At 42.5% G+C, this 20839-nt stretch overlaps 1 protein-coding gene across 1 annotated transcript; it reads right to left on the reverse strand.

Annotated features, from left to right (window-relative positions):
* Positions 1 to 1717: 1717 nt before the first annotated feature.
* On the reverse strand, positions 1718 to 19922 carry ELSPBP1 (epididymal sperm binding protein 1). Its single transcript, XM_037820291.1, has 5 exons — positions 19853 to 19922; positions 14320 to 14457; positions 10311 to 10457; positions 7752 to 7910; positions 1718 to 1875 (listed from the first exon to the last, which is right to left on the reverse strand). Exons 1-5 carry the CDS (start codon positions 19920 to 19922, stop codon positions 1718 to 1720), a joined length of 672 nt encoding a protein of 223 aa, XP_037676219.1.
* Positions 19923 to 20839: the final 917 nt, after the last annotated feature.

Raw genomic sequence — 20839 nt, forward strand, 5'->3', positions numbered from 1 at the left:
TCATCGATTATTGATGTCTGCCATGGGCATAGACAGAAAATAGTTAAGGTCTTCATGGCATGAATTTCCCATCCTCCATTTGCTTACTAATTTATTATTTAATAAATATATGCAAATGTTCCACCCAAACCTGGATTTCCCAGAAAGAAACAGCAAGCTGCAATTGCATCTAAGGGTCCCTTGGCTTGAGAATCTGGTTTCCCCACCATGAGACTCACCAATCCAGCCACCAAATTTTCCTTCCCCACACAGTCGGATCCCTCACCATATCTGTCATTCTAGGAAGCAGAAAAGGCAGCCCCCAGAGTTAGTTTTAGACTCCTTTAATGTTGGTTATGCCACATTTTCCCTCCATTCTTTACAAAGGACCAAGTGATGAAGCAAGGTGGTGGAGAGGTTATTTCCAAAGGTGGTGCTCTAAGCTTGGAATATGTGATGAAGAAGATGAAGCACGTTCAAGCCTCAATATAGCAGTCTTCCTCTGATGATGTTTTTCCTCCCCTTGAAAATAGAATCAAAGGTCAGAGTTCAGGTAATAAGTTTGCACTGGCTATCAATGTAGTGTGAATAAAAAAGTAACTTTGTACTCATTTTCAGACTCAGCCAAAAAGTAAGATAGAGCCTCTTATCAAAGAGCAGTTAGACACCCCTTCCCACAGCCCGACTCTTGGGAGGAAGTAAGTCAGTGAACAGTGAGCCCCTCAGTCTCACCTTGGCCATAATAGTATGTGGGAGGGGGACCTGCGAGAAGATGGTTCTGTTTTGATGGGTGGAGGTCAGGGGCTGGGCACTTCCACTGTGAGTGTTTTAATATCCACCCTGGTAGACTGATACCCAGAGTCCCAACCCCACTCCTTTGCCTGTCTTCCATTTAGGAAGGTTATTTTCAATGTCAACACATAATTCAGGGAATCATTACTTTGGTTTCATTCATAAGGCTAAATATTGGTAGAATCAAAAGAGTTTTCTCCTATGGAGGGAGAGGCAGTGGAGTTTTGTCCAAACATCAGATGAAAGAGCTTCTCTTTACTTTTAAATTCCAGAGGTACAGAGTGGTTACAGATGAGCCATGAGGCAGGTCTAGAGAGAATTTCTATACGTTGTAAGCTACTGAAGTTAGCCACATGGGGAGCCAGAAGGAAAAGACTAGAAGATAAAGGAGGGTTGCAGTTAGTACAGAGGAGATAGTTGATGATGTATGGGCTTAGGTAGAGGAGGGGCTCAAATGACAAGGAAGAGAAATGAATCCCAACTTTTTTACTGGTTGACTACTCAATGATGGGGGGAATGGATCAATAACCTGGTGCCATGACTTCTGGGGAAATAGAGAAGTCTCATTTATCTCCTTCCCACATCATCTTTTCATGTCATACTTCAGTTTGAGAAATTCCATTTTCCTAATCTTTCACATCCAAAGCCTCCCAGACATGGAACTTGGAATGATGCCTTTCTGAGTCTGGAAGAGCCCCCCATTCCCCTCTTCTGCTCTCCTGTTTGACAGAGAATCCCAGTTTCTTCCAGACATCTAAGAAGTTATCCCAATTCCCATTCACACACACACACACCCCTTATTTCTGAGAAATGGAGCCCATCTTGCTGGGAGACATGCTGGAAGGAATATATCTCACCTTCCATCAGCAGTGCACCCAGGTAAGGTGCCAGATCTCACCTTTCAGCAGCAAAGCACCAAACTGTGGCCCCTGCTCTCACCTTCTCATTAGCAATATACCCAGGTGCGGTCTTGGTCATAGTTATAAGAGGTAGCACACCACGGAAGATTTTTCTTTGATCCTTTGGTAGTGCAGTTAAAATAATTCTTGTTTCTATAGCTGAAGGGGAAGTGGCAGGGATAGCCAGAAACCAGTGTGGAAATTCCTAGGTAGAAGAGGGATAACACAGAGATTACTCTTGGGGCCTCCACACTTTAGAGACTTAGGCTTCAAAGTTCACCCTAGATCCCAAACTGGGTCAAGGCTATGGCTGTGCTGTTTGGGCACTTCTCAGGGGGAGACATGGAGCTTGAAACCCGTCATTCCGCTGTCAAGCCTGCCGTGCCCTGTGCTTTTTGCAGCTCTTCTGTTGGTGGGGGTGTGGGTGGGGGTGGGCAGGGGTCACCTGCTGGTAATGTTCACACAGGCATTGCATGCCCTAGCCGTGGGCTGGAGCAGGTAGTAAATCAATCTGTGTAGTGTACTGGTCAAACACCTGGAATTTGGAGTCATAGAGACCTGGGTTAGAAGCCTGACCTTGACATTTACTTGCTGTGTGACTTCTGACAAGTCATTTAACCTCTCTGAGCCTAATTTTCTCAACTGTAAAATGGAGAGATCAATAGCAACAACCTCATAGGATTTTTGTGGTGATTTTTTTATATATAAAAAATCAGTGCCTGCCTCAGAGAAATCACTCAGCATGGGTTACATATTCATTTCTATTATTGGTAGTAATTTCCCCCAAATCAGTAATTTCCTCAAAATTATTAGTCACTTGGTTCTCCTGACTCCCCTCTTCCTCCAACCCCACCCCCAAATCCATCCCATTGGCCTCAGTTGTTCTTTCTAAAGCTTGAGGTACTCATGTCTCCCTGTGCCAGTTTGAATGTATTGCATCCCCCAGAAAAAGCCATATTCTTTGATGCAATCTTGTGGGGCAGACATATTAGTGGGGATTAAGTTGGAACATTTGGATTAGGTTGTTTCCATGGAAATACACCACACCCAAGTGTGGGTGATAACTCTGATTGGATAATTTCCAGGGAGGTGTGGCCCCACCCAATCAGCATGGGCCTTGATTGGTTTGCTGGAGCACTATGTAAGCTCAGACAGAAGGAGCGAACTTGCTACAGCCAAGAGGAACACTTTGAAGAATGCACAGAAGCTGAGAGAGTAGCTGCAGCTGAGAGACAACTTGAAGACAGCTGTTGAAAGCAGACTCTTGCTCCAGAGAAGCTAAGAGAGGAAAAACACCCCAAGAGCTACTAAGAGTGACATTTTTGAGGAACTGCAGCCTAGGGAGGAACATCCTGGGAGAAAGCCATTTTGAAACCAGAACTTTGGAGCAGATGCCAGCCACGTGCCTTCCCAGCTAACAGAGGTTTTCTGGAAACCACTGGCCATCCTCCAGTGAAGGTACCTGATTGCTGATGTGTTGCCTTGGACACTTTATAGCCTTAAGATTGTAACTGTGTAACCAAATAAACCCCCTTTATAAAAGCCGATCCATTTCTGGTGTTTTGCATTCTGGCAGCATTAGCCAACTGGAACACTCCCCCTTGCCTAAAACCCCCTGCAGGACTCCCGTTGCCCCCCAAATAAAGGCCAAGTTTCTTAGTATATGAGAAGGTGCTCCGTTGTCTGGCCACAGCTGATCTTTCATGCTTCTTTCCAACTATTGAATTAATTCCTGAGTTTCCTTTGATGTAGGAGGTTACCTTTGATTCCCCTATTTGATCCATACCCTGCTTCATACCTAGTTCCCAGTCTTAGGGCTCCACTGGGAATGGGAACTAGCTGGAAGGGGAATTAGTAAGTTGTCACTTCCCCCCAATTAATGGTAGCTGACATCTATCAGATGCTTGTAAACACCAGGCACTCATCCAAGTATTTTCCTTATTAACTCCCTTAACTCTCATGAGGAAGCTATTATTGTTTCTCTGTTTTAGACATGAGGAAATAGAGGCTCAGAGAGGGGAAGTAACTTTCTCAAGGCCACACAGCTAATAACTAGCAGAGGCAGGATTTGAACCCAGGTGTTCTGAGTTCTAGAATCTGTCATCTTAAAATCTACTCTATACTGCCTTCCAGTTCCAAACATTTATGTATTTGTGCACAAGCATGAACTTGGTCATTTATATCCATGGTCCATGATAAACATACCCATATCCTTAATCTTATGATGCTACCACCCAAGGTTAATAAACTTCCAACTCTTAAACCATAGTCTCAATACAGGTATAATTTTAACCTTGTAACCAACTAATTTTGAAAGATTTATTCATTGTCTTTTATTCTTATTAGAAAATCCATGCTTATTGTAAAGAAATATAAAATAGGGAAAACCATAAAGAGGAAAATAAAAATCGTCATAATTAATCATTGTTGAAATGTTTTGCTGTAATTTCTTCCTGCGTTTCTTTCTTTCTACACATATAGGCATGTTGAAAGTATTTGTGTTATGTGTATACCTATGCATTCATTTTTACAAAAGAGACTTCATATTGTATCATTGCCCTACTATTGACATTCTGTTACCCTCTATGGGGGAAGACGTGTATTTATAGTGATCCTTCTTCAGTATGACGGATATCTATAGATAAGGGCAGAAGTGTACATAGCATGATACACATGCATTTGAATTTTTTTGCATGCATGTTGAACGTTATTGACTATCTCCAGCTCAAGATTTAATCTCAAGCATTGTCCAACTATCCTTTTTAGATCTTGGGGAATTTTAGAATCCTCCCTTTTGATTGACACGTAACACACAGTAGATGCTCAATAAATGTCATGTAAGGAAATTACTGACTTTCCCCTTTCAGTGGGTACCTACTCAACCCCGATTTTACCTCTGTCTTCTCCAGGGCTCCATATGTCAGCAAATGCACCACTGTCCACCCAACTGGACGTCATAAACCCACAGGTCATCTTTGCGTCTTCCCTCTCCATCCCTTCCCGATACCTCAGTTCTCACCAAGTCCTGTCGATTCTACCTGAGAAATAAATCTCACATCCACCCTCATCTCTCTATCGTTCTGATTCATCACCATTTCTTGACTGTATTGCTGCAACAGCCCCAACAAATCCCGCATCCACTTTGTTCTCCGTCCATTTCAACCTCCATAGTGAGGGTGACCTTTTAAATGCAAATCTGGTCACGTCTGATTAAAACACTACCTGGCTTCCCGATGTCCTCAGGATAAAGAAAAAATCCTTAACGTGGCCTGCAAGTGCCTGCACGATCTTACCTCCCCGAGCCGCACCTCATCCCTCTTCCCCTGATGCTCGCTCCACCCTGCCTGCTTCCTTCTCACCTCGGGCACCTAAACCTGCAGCTCCCTCTGCCTGAACCCTCCTGCCCTCCCTGGTCCTGCTCGGTGACACCACTCATAGTCTAGCTCTTCCACTAAATGTGAGTGTTAGACTAAATGTGAGTTTTTCAATCAGGTGTTCTCTAATCTGAGAGACTGAATATACAAATGGACAATGGCTAGACCCCATATAAAAACAGAACCTGCTACCTGAAGCAACCAACCCAGGAATCCAAACCATAATCCCTGCAACAGTCAGCCCCAAATGACCAAGATTTGATCAATAACTGACAGCTTCTCTAATTTCATCCCCTACTTCCTACTTAGGACCAACCAGAGAATGTCGAATACACTCCCCCAACCAATCACATAGGATGCCCGTCTCCAGCTTCCCCATGCCAACGGCCTCCGATCTTCCCTTTTTTCCGCTATAAAGCTTTTCCACTTCTCTGTCTGCCTTTGAGTCTCTGCCAAACGCAAGTGATGGTGGCCGACCCCCTTGCTATTGCAAGCTTTGAATAAATTGTTTTGCTTGTTCTCATCTCGGTGGTCTTTGTTTATTTCCACAAATCCTTCAGATTGGTAAAATCCCCCGTTTTATGAGCTCTTGTATTGCCCAGATATGACCTTCATTGCATTTGTTCTTTAACGATTTATCAGCTTCTCTCTCTGTTGGGGCCGCCCACCCCAGCATAACTCACCTGGACTTACTCTCTCTTCCCCTCCCTGGTCTCCCTGCCTCTGCGTAGCCTCTTCCCAGAGTCCTCCTTGTAAATGCACACGTGATGGTTTCTCCTCTACTCAAAACCTTTGACTCCCCTTTGCCCATAGGATAAAAATCTAGGTTATTCAGCCTCTGTGTTCAAAGTCCTTCCTGCCGTAGTTTGTGTAGACCTCTCCAGCTAGATTTGCCATTACTTCTCCTGTTTTCACACCCAAGCTCCAGCCCCACAGAACCCTTTCAATTCCTCATAACCACAAAGCTACTTCCCTTGCTTAGAACAAGCATCATGTCACTCCAACCCCCACCCCTTTCTCGCAGTTTACCCCAATTAACCCTCTGGGTGCCAGTCCACCAGGCAGGGTTATCTCTTGGGCACTGGTCCAGTCACCTGCATCCTTTCCCTCCACTTTCCTTTCTAATCCCATGAAGGCTGTCTTCCTCCTCCAGACCACACAGGAGGAGCAATGATCCACAGAAAATTCTGACCTAACCCTAAATGTCATAGGAATGCTGTACCACTGGATTTTCCTCTCTCAGAAGCTATTCTAGACTTGGTCTTGGGAAAGGAGTGGGGAGATGGAGTGGGGGGACGGAATGGGAAAGGTCAGAGCGAAAGTACAAGAGGTTCTGGAAGTGGGAGAGAGAAGGAGAACGTCCTGTCATCAGGAGGGCCAGGGAAAGGAGCGGGAGGCACTCAGAAGACAAATTATCTCCCACTCCCAGCCGATGCGTCACCCATGGGCAACCCTCCACCCAACAGCTCCATCCACAGCCCAGCGGCCTGCAGGACCCCTGAACTGGAGACTTGGACAACTTATAAGGAAATGGAGGTGTGGAGGGAGAATTTTATCCCTGGAAAAAATGGCACCAAACAGGATCTGTTGATCGTTGCCCATGGGCAGGGCAGTGAAGACGGGTTGCCAGTGGTGTTTTTCTCCCTCTAGGACTCCTTCCCCGGTCATCCCACAAATCTAGGTTTGATACCTTTTGTTAACAAAACTCCAAAACTTGACATAAGGAAAAAAATTGCTACATGACCCTTTAATGTCATCCTGGAGCATCGTCTAACAAGTCCTAACAGTCACCTGAAACTCTAGTTCAGGGATTGACAAACATTTTCTGTAAAGCACAAGATGGTAAATATTTTCAGCCATGTCAGGGATACAGTCTCTGTCATAACTATTCAACTCTGCCCTTCTGCTGTAGCACAAAAGCAGCCACAGACAATCCGTAAATGAATGAGTGTGGCTGTGTCCTGATAAAACTTTATAGATGGAAGCTGAAATCCCAATTTCACATGATTTTCAGATATCACAAAATATTGTCCTTACTTTAGATTTTTTTTCAACTATTTAAAAATTTAAAAAAAAATTCTTCCATTGGGGGCTGTACAAAAACAGGTATCGGTCAGGATTCGTAGACCTGCACTCAAATTTTGTTTGACTTACTGTTTGCTTTGATTGGGTCCAGACTCTCTAATGTCAGAAGTAACTTATAAAAGATTGATATATTGGAAATAATTTTTGTTCAGTAGATATGCAAATAATTTCTGTCTGCTAGAGAAGCTACCTCAAAGGTTTTATTACCTTTTAGACATTAACAGATTCTGTATTTAATTTAGCAATCTTGCTTCAGCTCAGCATTCTTTCCTTTACTGAGTATATGTATTTCTTATAACCTATTTTGAACTAGCTTTATTATTTAAATAAAACCTTAGCACATGTTCACTGCATATTTGTATGAAAGTTATGTGTTTAGCTTAAAAGTGTTTTCATATTGACACCTTTTTCTTGGATCTTAAAGCTGCCTATATTTTGTCTGTCGCAATAGGATGAAGTTTATGCTATTTGTTCCTGAGATCCATGCGGGCAGGACCTCTCTGTCTTACTTATCACCATCTCCCAGCGCCCACCACAGTGTCTGGGACCCAGTAGGGCCCACTGTTGAGCAAATGAATGGAGGAGCCACCCATGCCCACCCCAGACCCCACTCCCAGATTACTGGTGTCGGCGCAGAAGCTCCACTTCCCATCGCCATCCATGTTCTCTGTGGTTGGGCACCAGAGCTTGTTCTTTCCATCCTCAATGCATTCGGAGATCACGTTGTTTTTGTGGATGGAGGGAAAGATGCAGGGCCTGCTGAAAGAATTTCCCCCGTACTCTGAAAATGATAAAGGAAAGATTACAGGACAAGAGGAGGAGATGAAAAGGCCTCCCTTTTATCACACAAGCTATGTGCAGGCTTTATCTCGTTAAAGGCAGTATATCACCGAGCCCTCCAAACAACTCCCTGGTGATGTTATTATTTCCATTTTATGGATAAGTGAGAAACAACACATCTACATCCACATAGCTGCCTGTCTACACTAACACAACTTTGCCATGCCATGGTCTTCTTCAGCTTGACTACTAATCTAGGAAATTCTTGCCTGGAAAGAAGAAAATTTGCAAACTGTTTTATTGTTCGTTTCAAGAACTTTCTGAAAAACAAACAACATTTACATGAATTTAGACTGTTCGATTTTTCAATAGATTGCATCAAAAGACTGGGTGCTCTTCAAGATTCTTTAAATCCATTGCCTGCTCAAAATTCTTGTTTTGCTGTGACTACTACCTCTAAACTGTTATATAATGAGCCATACCCAATCCTAATCACACTCCCACATTGAAAGACTCATCTTAAACCAGACCCCCAAACCTCATTAATATCCTGACTTTGCCCCACCCCCTCCAAGAGGCTGCCAAGACTCTGTCAAGGTGATAATCTCCCTTACTGTGGAAAGTAATTAACTCAGCGTTGCTTAATCAACAGGCTTTTCTGGTGGTGTTTGGGGGAGCCAGAATTTGACTAAGGGTATTGGAATTAAGAAGCAGTAATGACTATTGATTAAGAGCGCAAACTCTGAAGCTAGACTTCCTGGGATTGAATCACAGCTCTGCCACTGAGCAATGGAACCGCTCTAAGCCTCAGTTTCCCCATCTGCAAAACGGGACTCATAATCAGATTTATCTCAGAATGGTTGTTGTGAGGGAGAAATGAGTTACTGCATGTAAAGCATTTAGAATAATGCCTGGCACATCGTAATGCTTACCAAATGTTCACTTATTGTTATCATTATCATTTTTATTCTCTAACGTGCTCAAGATCACAGCTAGTAAATGGCAACAGCAGATCTCTAACTTGAGTCTGACTTCAGGACCTACTTTTTGACTCAGGTCATAGAGAAGGAGGAGAACTCACATTTTTTAAGCATCTGGTATGTTCAGGACGCCGTGCAATGAAAGTGAACTCTAATGTATACAAAAATCCTGTGCTGTCAAGCCTAGCATCTTCATTTTGCAGATAACAAAATGGACCAAAAGATTTAATAACTTTAATGCAATGGGGAAGCCAGCCTAAAAGCTACCTTTAATTTAACATACACAAGTCTACACCTAACAGTGCTTTCTCTCAGGCATCTGTTTGGTGATTCATGCAAATTCTAATGTTACCCCATCAGAACCGGGCCTGAGGAGCTTGGCCAACGTGAAGGATAAATGGAAGTTTAGATATTAAAGGAGTTAAGTTACAATAAGATGTGAAATGGATTTAGAACTATAGAGTTTTTATGACCTCTGATATCTTTCTCAATCCACCCATTTGGTTTAGGGTTCTAAAAATGGCTACGGTTATGAATAGATTAATGACAGAGTTTCGAGTCAAGAGTAGGGATGGATGAAAAATTAGGTTAAAGCATTAGAACAGAATTATGGTGAGGTGCAAGCATAAGGTTGGTTTAGGTTAGTTAAGGACTCAAGTGATGGATGGCTAAGGTTAGGATAAAATTGAGGCTTTATATGTGATTAGGATGTTTTGGGTGTTAAGGGAAGAACATAATAAGGATTTTATGCAGGAATAAGTGTGGTTTGGGGGTGGGTGCCCTGCATACATTTTTACCTCTGTGGAGGCAACCATGCTTGGTGAGAGAGAATGGGCTTTGGAGCCATGTGGACTCGAATTCAAAGTCTCACTCTGACATAGCCTAGGACTGAGAACTTGGCAAGAACTTAATTTGTCTGGGACCATTTACTGAATGGGGGAAAATAGCATCTCATAGATCTGCTGTAGAAAGATTCAATGGGTTATTACATACAAAGATTCTGGATCAGAGTGAGATTGAACAGTGGTCATTATAATTAAGTCTGGAGTAGGTATAAAATGAAGATAAGATGTTAAGTTGCCTTGAATTGCAGGTAGGTTCTAGCAAAGGGGACTCTGGTTATTGTCAATTCCGGAAACAGAAATCCTTGAAAACCAACATCAAGACTACAGCCCAAGGTTTTGGTTCTCAGGACACCTGGATTTTCGTGGTGGCACTGGTGACTTGGGGAAAGATGGCCTCAGGGCATTCCTGTGTCTCCTGGTTGATGCAGTGAGGTGACAGCTGGTTTCTAGAATTCCGTGCTTCCCCTTGTAGCTCTGCCCTTCACCTTGCCCACCACCACTTCATGAGACTCAGTTCTGTCCTCCCTCCACCACCCCTACTCCATCCTTGGTCTTGAGTGGAGCCCAATGCCTCACCATTTGTTTCACAGTATTTCCACTGTTGCTTCTCATCAAAGCTGGAAGTGACGGAGCACCACAGCTTTCCCGTCCAGCTACCTTCCGTGATGCAGCTGGTATAAGGCTTTCCTCGGTAGATGAAGGGGAAGATGCACCGTGGGTAATCTGTACAGAAAGGAATCTGTGACAGGCATGGCTTTCTCCAGCCATTCACAGGACAGTCACCTTATCAATCAACCAATCACCAATCAATCATCAAAGTACAGGACAAACATTGGGTTTGGAAGAAACTTTTTTTCATTTTCAAACACGCACTCTCATTGTCCTCAGTGCTTCACCAATAGGGTCCCTAAGCCCAACCCATGGCACTCCCTCATGTTGAACAAACTAAACATCCTTCACACAATGTCTATATGATTCCACTGACATGAAATATCTAGAAAATGCAAACTCATAGAGACAGAAAATAGATTAGAGTTGCTGGGGACTAAGGGAAGAGGTGATAGGGAAGTTATTACTTATTGGGTACAGTTTCTGTTTGGGGTGATGACAATTTTTGGAAATAAATGGTGGTGGTCACAGAACATTGTGAATGCAATTAATGTCTCTGAATTGTACACTTAAAAAGTTAGAATGGCAAATTTTAATGTTCTATATATTTTACCACAATAAACATTTTTTAATGTATCTATATAATGATCATAAACAGACCATAGGGGAGAAAGTTGAGACAAAGAGTCCTGATGGTTTATGATCAACAGATCAAGTCAAGATTTTTATCTACCAAAAAAAAAAAAATGTTGAGGTTAAAGAAAAAATGCTCAGTGAGGTCAAATATAATAAAGTTTATCATCTGGGTGCTAGTGTCTTATTACAACTGACATGAAAAGACTGAATATCCCACTACAAATGTTGTGCCTGAGAATTTATTTACAGTGGCTAGATTTCATTTCCCATGAGTGATAGATGGGCTTTCATAGGTGAAGGGGCCAGGGAGTGCTTCCTTGAGCTGGTAGTACTTGAGAAGAGACCCACAGGATATACAGAAACCAACCATGCAGAAATCCAGGGGAAATGAGTTCCAGGCAGAGGGAACAAAAGTGGGAGGATCCTAAAGAAAGAAGGGGTTCAGGGTCATCAAAGAACAGCAAGGCAACCACTGTGGCTGGATTTCAACTGACAAGTGGTTGAAGGTGAGGGGGGTGGGGGTGGGGGTGGGTGGGTAGGGATGAGGTCGTGTGGAGCCTTGCAAACCAAGGGGACAGGTCCTCTTCTAGGTGTATCAACAAGCCACTCACAGGGGTGGGGGTGAGCAGAGTAGCGTGACCTGACTTCACATTCTAGGAAGCTCACCGTGATGATTAATTTTGTGTCACCTTGGCTGGGCTATGGTGTCCAGTTGTTTGGTCAAACACCAGTCTGGACGTTCCTGTGAAGGTATTTTCTGGATGGGATCAGCATTTATAATCTGTTGACTTTAAGTAAGGGAAGCGACCCTCAGTAACAAGGATGGGTCTCATCCAATCAGTTGAAGGTCTTAGCAAACAGCCTGAGGAGTCCAAGAGAAGAAGTTCTGCCTCAAGATTTCAGCATTAACTCTCGTTCAAGTTTCCAGCCTGCCGGCCTCCCCTATGAATTTTGGGCTCACAGCTGCAACATTAAGTTTTACTGGAATTTCCACGCTACTGGTCTGCCCTATAGATTTTGGAGTTGCCAGTCCCCAGAAACGCTTGAGCCAATTCCTTAAAATAAATCTCTTTATATATATGAGTGTGTGTATATGAATAAATGAATAATGTCTATGTAAGTGTGTATGCATTATGTATACATATATAGATCTATGTATATCCAGTTGTTTCTCTAGAGAACCTGGACTTAAACAGTCATTTTGGCCAATGTGTGGAGAATAGATTGAGGGGTTGCTGTGGGATGAACTGTGTCCCCACAAAAGATATGGTGAAGCCTTAATTCCTGGGACCTGGAATGTGACCTGACTGAGACATAGGGTCTTTGCAGATATAATCAAGTCAAATGGGGTCATACTGACTGGGGAGGGTCTAAATCCAACGTGACTTGTGTCTTCATAAGAGGAGAAGAGACACAGATGCAGGGGAGGAGGCCATTTGAAGACAGAGGCAGGCATTGGAGTGATGCATCTACAAACCAAGGCTCTCCAAGGATTCCTGGCAAACACGAGAGGCTGGAGGAGCCAGGAAGGCTGCTCCGCTGCAGGTTTAGAGGCAGCAGGGCCCTGCCGACACCTCAACTTCAGACTTCTAGCCTTCCAGCCTCCAGAACGGTGAGAAAATAAACTTCTATTGTATAAGCCATCCCGATTGCAGCCACAGAAAACAAATATGGGGGAAAGGGGAGTTTGGGGAGATCAGTTAGCAACATATTACAGTAAAGAGTCGATGGCAGTAGTGCAGGTGGCGGGAAGAGGCTGGGTTGGGATCTGCTTTGAAGACAGAGCTAGTAGCCAATTGGTGGATTGGATGTTGGGTGGGAGGGAAAGAGGAACCGGACATGACTCCAATTTTCCGTTTTGGGTGGTGGCAACATTTCATCCTTATTGAGGAAATCTGTAATATAGCAAGGAAGCCTGATGCACATTTTAGTGCCATATTTCTAGTTATATAAATATCTTCAGTTAACACCTCTGAACGTTGTCTGATCTCACTATTTCGCTCAGGAGGTAGCGTGGTGGAAAAGCATTCCACGAGGCATTGTTTGGAGATGCACGTGGATTATCACTTACCCACCGCTGTGGTGTAAGGCTGAGTTGCTAAAGCTGTTAAAAGGCAGAAAGCTACCGGTTATGGGTCCACAGAGCAGTACTCAGTTCACACAACAGAACCCAGGGAGGAGACTCAAAAGGCAAGTCTTTGTCTAAACAGGACCCTGGGTGACTTGGATAAAAGAAATTTAGTCAAAAGTAGGTTGTTCAATTCTTTGATTTGTTCAAAACAATGATATGGTAGAAATTAACATCTCTAGGCCCTGATTTTATCTGTATATACACTTTTGGCATAGTTTCACCACCATTTGTGTATTTTAAGTATGTTTTGGGACCTCTTGCCCAGAATTTTAAAAAATAAGGAAAAATGTATTTCTAATTAAATTTCACCCAGATGATCATAATTTGTACTGTTTGAACTAGAGAGATAATTTCAATGAAGGTGGAATTGTTTCCAAGTTTTTATGTTTTCTTTAATGTGTGGAGGAATTTTTTTGTAGACACTGTTAGCTGTTGCAATCAAAGAAGTTCTGTTTAGAAGTACAAGCCTCTGGCTACTTTTTAAAATCTTTTAGGTTAGTTATGGCCATGCATGCTTATTCCTTTATTATACATTTTCCCCTTATATTTCTGTTTTATATTGCAGTTATAGAATTATGTTTGATTTATTTCCAAATTGTGAGTGTAAGCGGGTAATGCTATTTATAAATTTCATGTCAGGATAGTAAAAGGGATGTTACATTATATTTATTTTAAGAATGAGGGACAGTGGATCTAAAAGGGACAAGAACAGTGACACCAGAGAAAAGCAAATCCAGATTATTCAAAAGCTGGCTATTAGTGGGAACAATATAAATGTACAACAATAGAGGATTGGTTAAAAGAAACGAAATGTCTTTCCTGTCTGTGCACAAAAATAGAAACCACATAACTGTCAAAAATGTCTTGGACTTTGCAAAAAGTAAATGGAATCTCTCAAATTCCAGGTGCTTTACTTTTATACTTTGTTTCTGAAAATTAAGAAAGAGACAAAGAATACAATGGTTCCCTCTGGTTGACTGGCCTTACAATATCACGATATCCTCATCCGGAAGGCACAGCTTTTAAACACCTATATTATTATCTGTTATTAACATCCAGTGTTTTTTTCTCCCAGAGCATCTGCTGTGCACACACACCTATTATCATTGTCTGCAAAAACTGGCTCCTTTCATACGCACTCACACATAATCTTTTGCTTTCCACCATTTTAGGAACTCCCCTGGCAGGGGCCCGTGTGAACCCACTCACCTTCTGCTGTGCAGTGCTTCCATTTTCCATCATAAATTGCTTTGGTCGCGCACCAGGGGAAGAAGCTATTGATTTTGATGCAGGAGAAGTAAGTAGACCCCTTGTAGGTGAAGGGGAAAACACATGATTCTTTATTATCTGAAGAACAGAAGACAAGACACGGAGAGGATTAGTCACAAGGATGAGCCAAGGATGGGTCTCCACTGGGTTCTTGTGATGAGCTGAAGGCTTTGCATGTAAGCTTGGCATCCAACTTCCTAGTGATATATGAGCATGGCCAGCTTATCTGTGGACTTAGAGTACTGGAGGAAGTTTCATAAACAGTGAAGTCACCCAAGATATACTGTTCTCCCAGACCATTGTTTCTCAGAATGTAGAACGTACACCACGAGCGTCACACAAGATATGTTTTGTTGGATCATCACATCACGTTGGGTAATATCAGGACCCAACATTAAATCACTTTGAAACACAGACTGGAAAAAAATTGCTTGTTCAATGCTCTTTCAATCCTTCTGGTCACACAAAAGAGAAAGTTTCAATTTAATGCTAGTATTTCCCCACCACATCTCTAGTACTTAATAATCTCCCTTTTTAACAAAAAGAGGACAGATTTCAGGCTGAGAGCCTTACTTGGGCAATGGTATCTCGTAGAATTTAATAATAGGATTTTTTTCTCATAGTATTTATTTTTATCTGTTTCTATTTATGGCAAGTAGTGCTGCTTTTAAAGATACAATACTGACCTAACGTATTCTTCAAAAAAAGTTAAGTGAAGAAGATTGAGCAAATTTGAAGGAAAAATGCTTAGTAAATAATAGCACTAGTGATATTAAGATGGCACATGTATTGATAGGGTGATCCTTGGATGAATAAAGTTCAGGAAACACAATCCTAGATCTATTATTCTCTGTAAGGACAGAGACTACGTCTCTTCTGCAATCAATTCCCAGGACCCAGAATAGAACTGGCTCATAGTAGACGCTCAACAGATGACTGAAAGAATAAAGTAAGTTTGGAAAAGGCTGTTTTAAACCAAATTAAACATTTCTTTAATGATAACTCATTAGAAGTTTAATATGCACATGACTCGAATTCCCAAGAGTTTATAGACTATATTGAGTTGAGTTGGCCTTTTTTTCCTTTTTAAACTACTCGATATCTCTAGAGGCTAAAGGTCCCTGAAATATATCTTAAGAAGTGCTGTTCTAACCCCAATTCCTCATTACATGGAGAAGGAATTAAAGGCCCACATAAGATAAGGAACAATTTAATGTTAATACCATTTTTCGAGCAGAACTGGAATGAGAGCTCAGATTTCCTATCTGCTAGTCCGGGATCACATCTTCCCTCCTTGCTATCTCCTCCATTTTCCTCTTTTCTTCCCTTCCTCCCTCCTTCAAAGCGATGATGAGGGAGATCACGGTGAGTAACATATTCTGATCAGTTATGTGTGGGTACACGTGTTACAAAAATGGTGAGGCAGAACCTGCCACGTGCTCACCAAACCCGGCTTCTGTTTGCTTCTGGGCACACAGCCAGAATGCATTTTATAACCTCCCTTGTGGTTAGGTGGGCATAAGGCTAAATTATGACAAATAAAATGTGGGTGGTAATGATGTTCAACCACATTCTGGCCCATAAAAATGTCCCAAGTGATCCTCTGTGCTCTTTCCTCTTCCCTTCTCCACCAGCTGAAGAGATGGTGATTCTCAATATGGGGTGGCGAGTGGAGTTTTGACCCCCGGGGGCATCAAGCAATGTCTAAAAACATTTTTGGTTGTCAAAAGCGATGGAGGAAGGGGTTGTACTATTGGCATCTAGTGGGTAGGGGCCAGGGAATTTGCTAAAAAGCCTGCAACACACCGGACAGTCCCCACCCTCCATCCCCAATAACAAAGGATTCTCCAGCTCAAAACGTCAGCAGTGCTGAGGTTGAGAGACCTTGCTAAAGAGGACTCCGAGGCCTAGGGTTGGTAGAGCCACAAAACAGAAGGATTTGGTGTGTCTGAATCACACAAAAAATAAAACTTCGCACTGAACATCCACATTGAACTATTACATGAGTGAGAAACAAACCTCCATGGAGTTAAGCCACTGACATTTTGGAGAGTTTGTTACAATAGTTAGCCCTTTACTAAGACAGACGGACAAGACGTGGGTTCTGCCTTCAAGACCTTATAGCCTAGTAGCCTCATCCCTTGTTGGCTCAGATCCCTGCTCTGAACCATCTGACATGGGCCGTAATGGGACAGGAGGTGGGCTGGGTGGGAGTGGAGACAGCAGACCTCCATCTTTGGGCCTCACCAATGGGTTGATGCAATGAGGAATCCTTAAGTAACGTTTCATCTTCAACCTTCAGGTCGCCTTTGTGTCTCTGAGAGCTGTTTGGCCTGGTTTGGGGAAGTTTAAGCCAGTTAAGATATGTGAAGTGCTTAGAAGAGTACCCAACGCAGGACTGTCACTCAATAAATGCTAGCTATCATCATCTTCATCATCGTCATCACCAATCGTTTTGCTCGGTCATGGACACTGCTGAGTATGTGAAAGCTGGCGGTGAGTGGGGAGGGCAGATGGCCCCTGAGCATGGAATGAAGGTTATCCTTGGGAGTTGTTAGTAAAAATCAACACGTAATGGATTCTATTAGCCATCTGCAAAGTAATCCAGCAGATGGCCTGATCTTCTTAACCGGGTTGCAATCCTCTGCAATCCAGACCGTCTGACCTCTCTGGTCTCACTCTCTGATTAACATTTCCTTGACTTTCCTGCACACTTTCTCTTGCCTCTGGGATTTTCTTCATGCCCTTCATTCTGTCCTGAATGCTCTTCCTCTCTTCCAGCTTTATTCCCTGCTACTCGTCCACTACGACTTGGTTCAGTCTGGGCTAATACTCCTCCTCACTCTTACAATACTCAGAGCAGATCGCTATAGATATACTTACCAAAGATAATTTTAAACAATTATCTGTTTGTGTATCTATCACCCCCACTCAAGGCGAGCTCTCTGAGTGTGGAGCCTGTATTTTATTTATTGCTGTATTTGTGGTCCATTGCACAGCGCCCGGCACTTAGGAGTAATTCGATAAACATGTGTGGAATAAATTAATCTGTGAATCTGTGTAGAGAGGATTTGGGGCTACTGAGTTTCACTATAGGAATCTGGGTGTGGTCTCACGGGGGTGACTGAAATGAGACTGTAACTAGAAAAGCTGACACTAATCAAGAACATTGTACCCTGTATGAATAAATAGACTGTGGGTTCTTAACCTTTTAGGGGCTTGTCAGTTCCTTTAAGAATCAAGACCTTCTCTCTAGGAAAATGCTTGTATGCCCTGTGCTAGAGACTGCTATGTGATCCCCAAACACGCTGCTAGACTGCATGTCCCAGACTTACCTGCAGCTAAGTGTCATAAGAGCTCTGGGTAATGACAGTGTCCCTCCTCTAAGAACCTCCAGACTCTCCTGATCCCTGTCTATCAGCTAAAAGCAAAGAATCCACAAAACCCAGGGGATGATGGAGCCCCACGATGGAAGGAGATTGGGTCCCCGAATGATCACATGGAGCACTGCGTGTGTACCAGGTGCAGCCATACTAGACTTTGCAGGAGCAAGAAATAAATCGTATTGTATTAAGCTGCTGAGATTCTGGGGCTTGTTTGTTACAATAGTTATTGCCACTATCCTGGTAAATTATAAAAAAAAAAAAATTCAGGGTTCATGAACTCTAATGCTTTCCCAGTGACCCCAGTTTAGGAATCTCTGGAATATGGAATGTGATCATTTAAAAGAGGCTTCATGGAATCCAGATTAAAGAAGGAGGAACTGCACAAATTTGAGAATGTTTCTTGAGCCTTATCCAAGAACTTGTCAGGAAGATGTGGATTCTAACTGTGGAAAGTTCCTCACTGTGGCTTGAATGAACGATTTTATAATCAAGGTCTCTCTTTGTTCTGCCTCCAGGTTTACCACACAGCCTTTTGATGGATAATTTAGATACCCAGATACATTTAGAGTGGAAATTGGGGTGTTCTAGTTGGACCTAAGGTTAAGTTCATTGGAATGATACAACTTTCATTTCTAATTAATATATTCACATTCCTTCTACCGTTTACCAAGGATGGGTATTATGAAAAGTACTTCTCTCCTGAATGCCTCTTTGTTGCTCAGATGTGGCCCTCTCTCTCTGGCTAAGCCAACTTGAAAGTTGAAATCACTGCCCTCCCCCCTACGTGGGATCAGACACCCAGGGAAGTGAATCTCCCTGGCAACGTGGAATATGACTCCCGGGGAGGAATGTAGACCCGGCATCGTGGGATGGAGAACATCTTCTTGACCAAAAGGGGGATGTGAAAGGAAATGAAATAAGCTTCAGTGGCAGAGAGATTCCAAAACGAGCCGAGAGATAACTCTGGTGGGCACTCTTACGCACACTTTAGACAACCTTTTTTAGGTTCTAAAGAATTGGGGTAGCTGGTGGTGGATACCTGAAACTATTAAACTACAACCCAGAACCCATGAATCTCGAAGACAGTTGTATAAAAATGTAGCTTATGAGGGGTGACAGTGGGATTGGGAATGCCATAAGGACCAAACTCCACTTTGTCTAGTTTATGGATGGATGTGTAGAAAAGTAGGGGAAGCAAACAAACAGACAAAGGTACCTAGTGTTCTTTTTTACTTCGGTTGCTCTTTTTCACTCTAATTGTTATTCTTGTTATTTTTGTGTGTGTGCTAATGAAGGTGTCAGGGATTGATTTAGGTGATGAATGTACAACTATGTAACGGTACTGTAAACAATCGAAAGTACAATTTGTTTTGTATGACTGCGTGGTATGTGAATATATCTCAATAAAATGATGATTAAAAAAAAAAAAAAAAGTACTTCTGCCTTTATTTTATTTAATCTTCAAAATAACTCCATGAGAAAATGGTGGAACTGTAACCTACAGCATCCTTTGAAATTTGTTCTATAGCCACTTGTTAAATTGTAATTTGAAAGCTATCACCTTTTTGCATATATGTTATATTTCACAATAAGGAAATACTGAAACTATGGTACTAGCTCATAACAACTTTGGAAATTTCCTATATAACTATTTGTTAAATCATACTTTGAAAGATGTTATCTTTTTTGTGTGTGTGTGTATATATATTTATATATCACAATAAGGAAATAACTGAAACTCTGAAACTGTAGCCCATAACAGTCTTTGAAATTTGCTCTCTACTTGTTGAATTGCACTTGGAAAGTTATCACTTCTATGTCCATATGTTATATTCTATAATAAAAAAATGATTAAAAAAACAACTCCATGAGGAAGTGTTTTCCTATTCCTCTTTCACAGGTTGGGAACTGGTTTCAGAGGGTTACGGAGCTTGGTCAAGATCACACGGGGCCCAGGGTTGAAACCCCAGGTCTGAATGAGATTTCTACCAAGCAGTCTCCTCCCAACTGGGTGCTGGAATCTTTACTTTGGTCCTTTCATTCTTTCCCTGTTTTGCATCCTCCCCATCATCTTCCAGTGCACTCACCTCCATTGGTCTCCCAGGAATAGAGCAGGAAGGCCATCCACCCCAGCAGGTAACTGGGCCACCGTCTCATCTCGCCTGCCGCTTCTCTGTGGCGTAAAGAATACAACGATTGTGCTTCCACAGCTTTCCTTCCTCTTCCCACCAACTCCCATATTTGAAGTCATTTGTGCTCATTTTTCTGTCTATCCCTCTGCCAGTTTGAATGTATTATGTCCCCCAAAATGCCATTATCTTTGATGCCATCTTGTGTGGGGAGACTATTAGTGTTGATTAGATTGTAATTCTTTGAGTGTTTCCATGGAGATGTGACCCACCCAACTCTAGGCAATAACTCTGATTGGATAGTTTCCATGGAGGTGCAGCCCTGCCCATTCAGCATGGGCCTTGATTAGTTTACTAGAGCACTATATAAACGCAGACAGAAGGAGCGAGCTTGCCACAGCCAAGAGGGAACTTTGAAGAACACACAGGAGCTGAGAGAGGAACGTCCTGGGAGAAAGCCATTTTGAAACCAGAACTCTGAAACAGATGCCAGCCACGTGCCTTCCCAGCTAACAGAGGTATTCCAGACGCCATTGGCCATCCTCCAGTGAAGTTACTCGATTGTTGATGCATTACCTTGGACATTTTATGGCCTTAAGACTGTAACTGTGTAACCAGATAAACCCCCTTTATAAAAGCCAATCCATTTCCAGTATCTTGCATTCTGACAGCATTAGCAAACCAGAACAATCCCCATGGAGTAATTAAAAAAATAAATTGCTTTTTACAGAAAAAATACGCTGTCATTATAGAGGGTGTGGCATGATGGAAGAGAGAGGCCCAGCATTTCTTGAGCACTTACTATATCCCAGGCACAGTGTTAGGTGGTCAACAGACTTTATGTCACTTGAGTCTCCCAAATCAAGTGATAGATCTTTTAATCCCCATTTTGCAGATGAGGAAACTGAGGCTTGAGAGGTTAAATAACTTATGCAAGGATCACAG

The sequence above is a fragment of the Choloepus didactylus genome, chromosome 27 (assembly GCF_015220235.1).
Source record: "Choloepus didactylus isolate mChoDid1 chromosome 27, mChoDid1.pri, whole genome shotgun sequence".
In the NCBI taxonomy this organism is placed as follows: domain Eukaryota; kingdom Metazoa; phylum Chordata; class Mammalia; order Pilosa; family Megalonychidae; genus Choloepus; species Choloepus didactylus.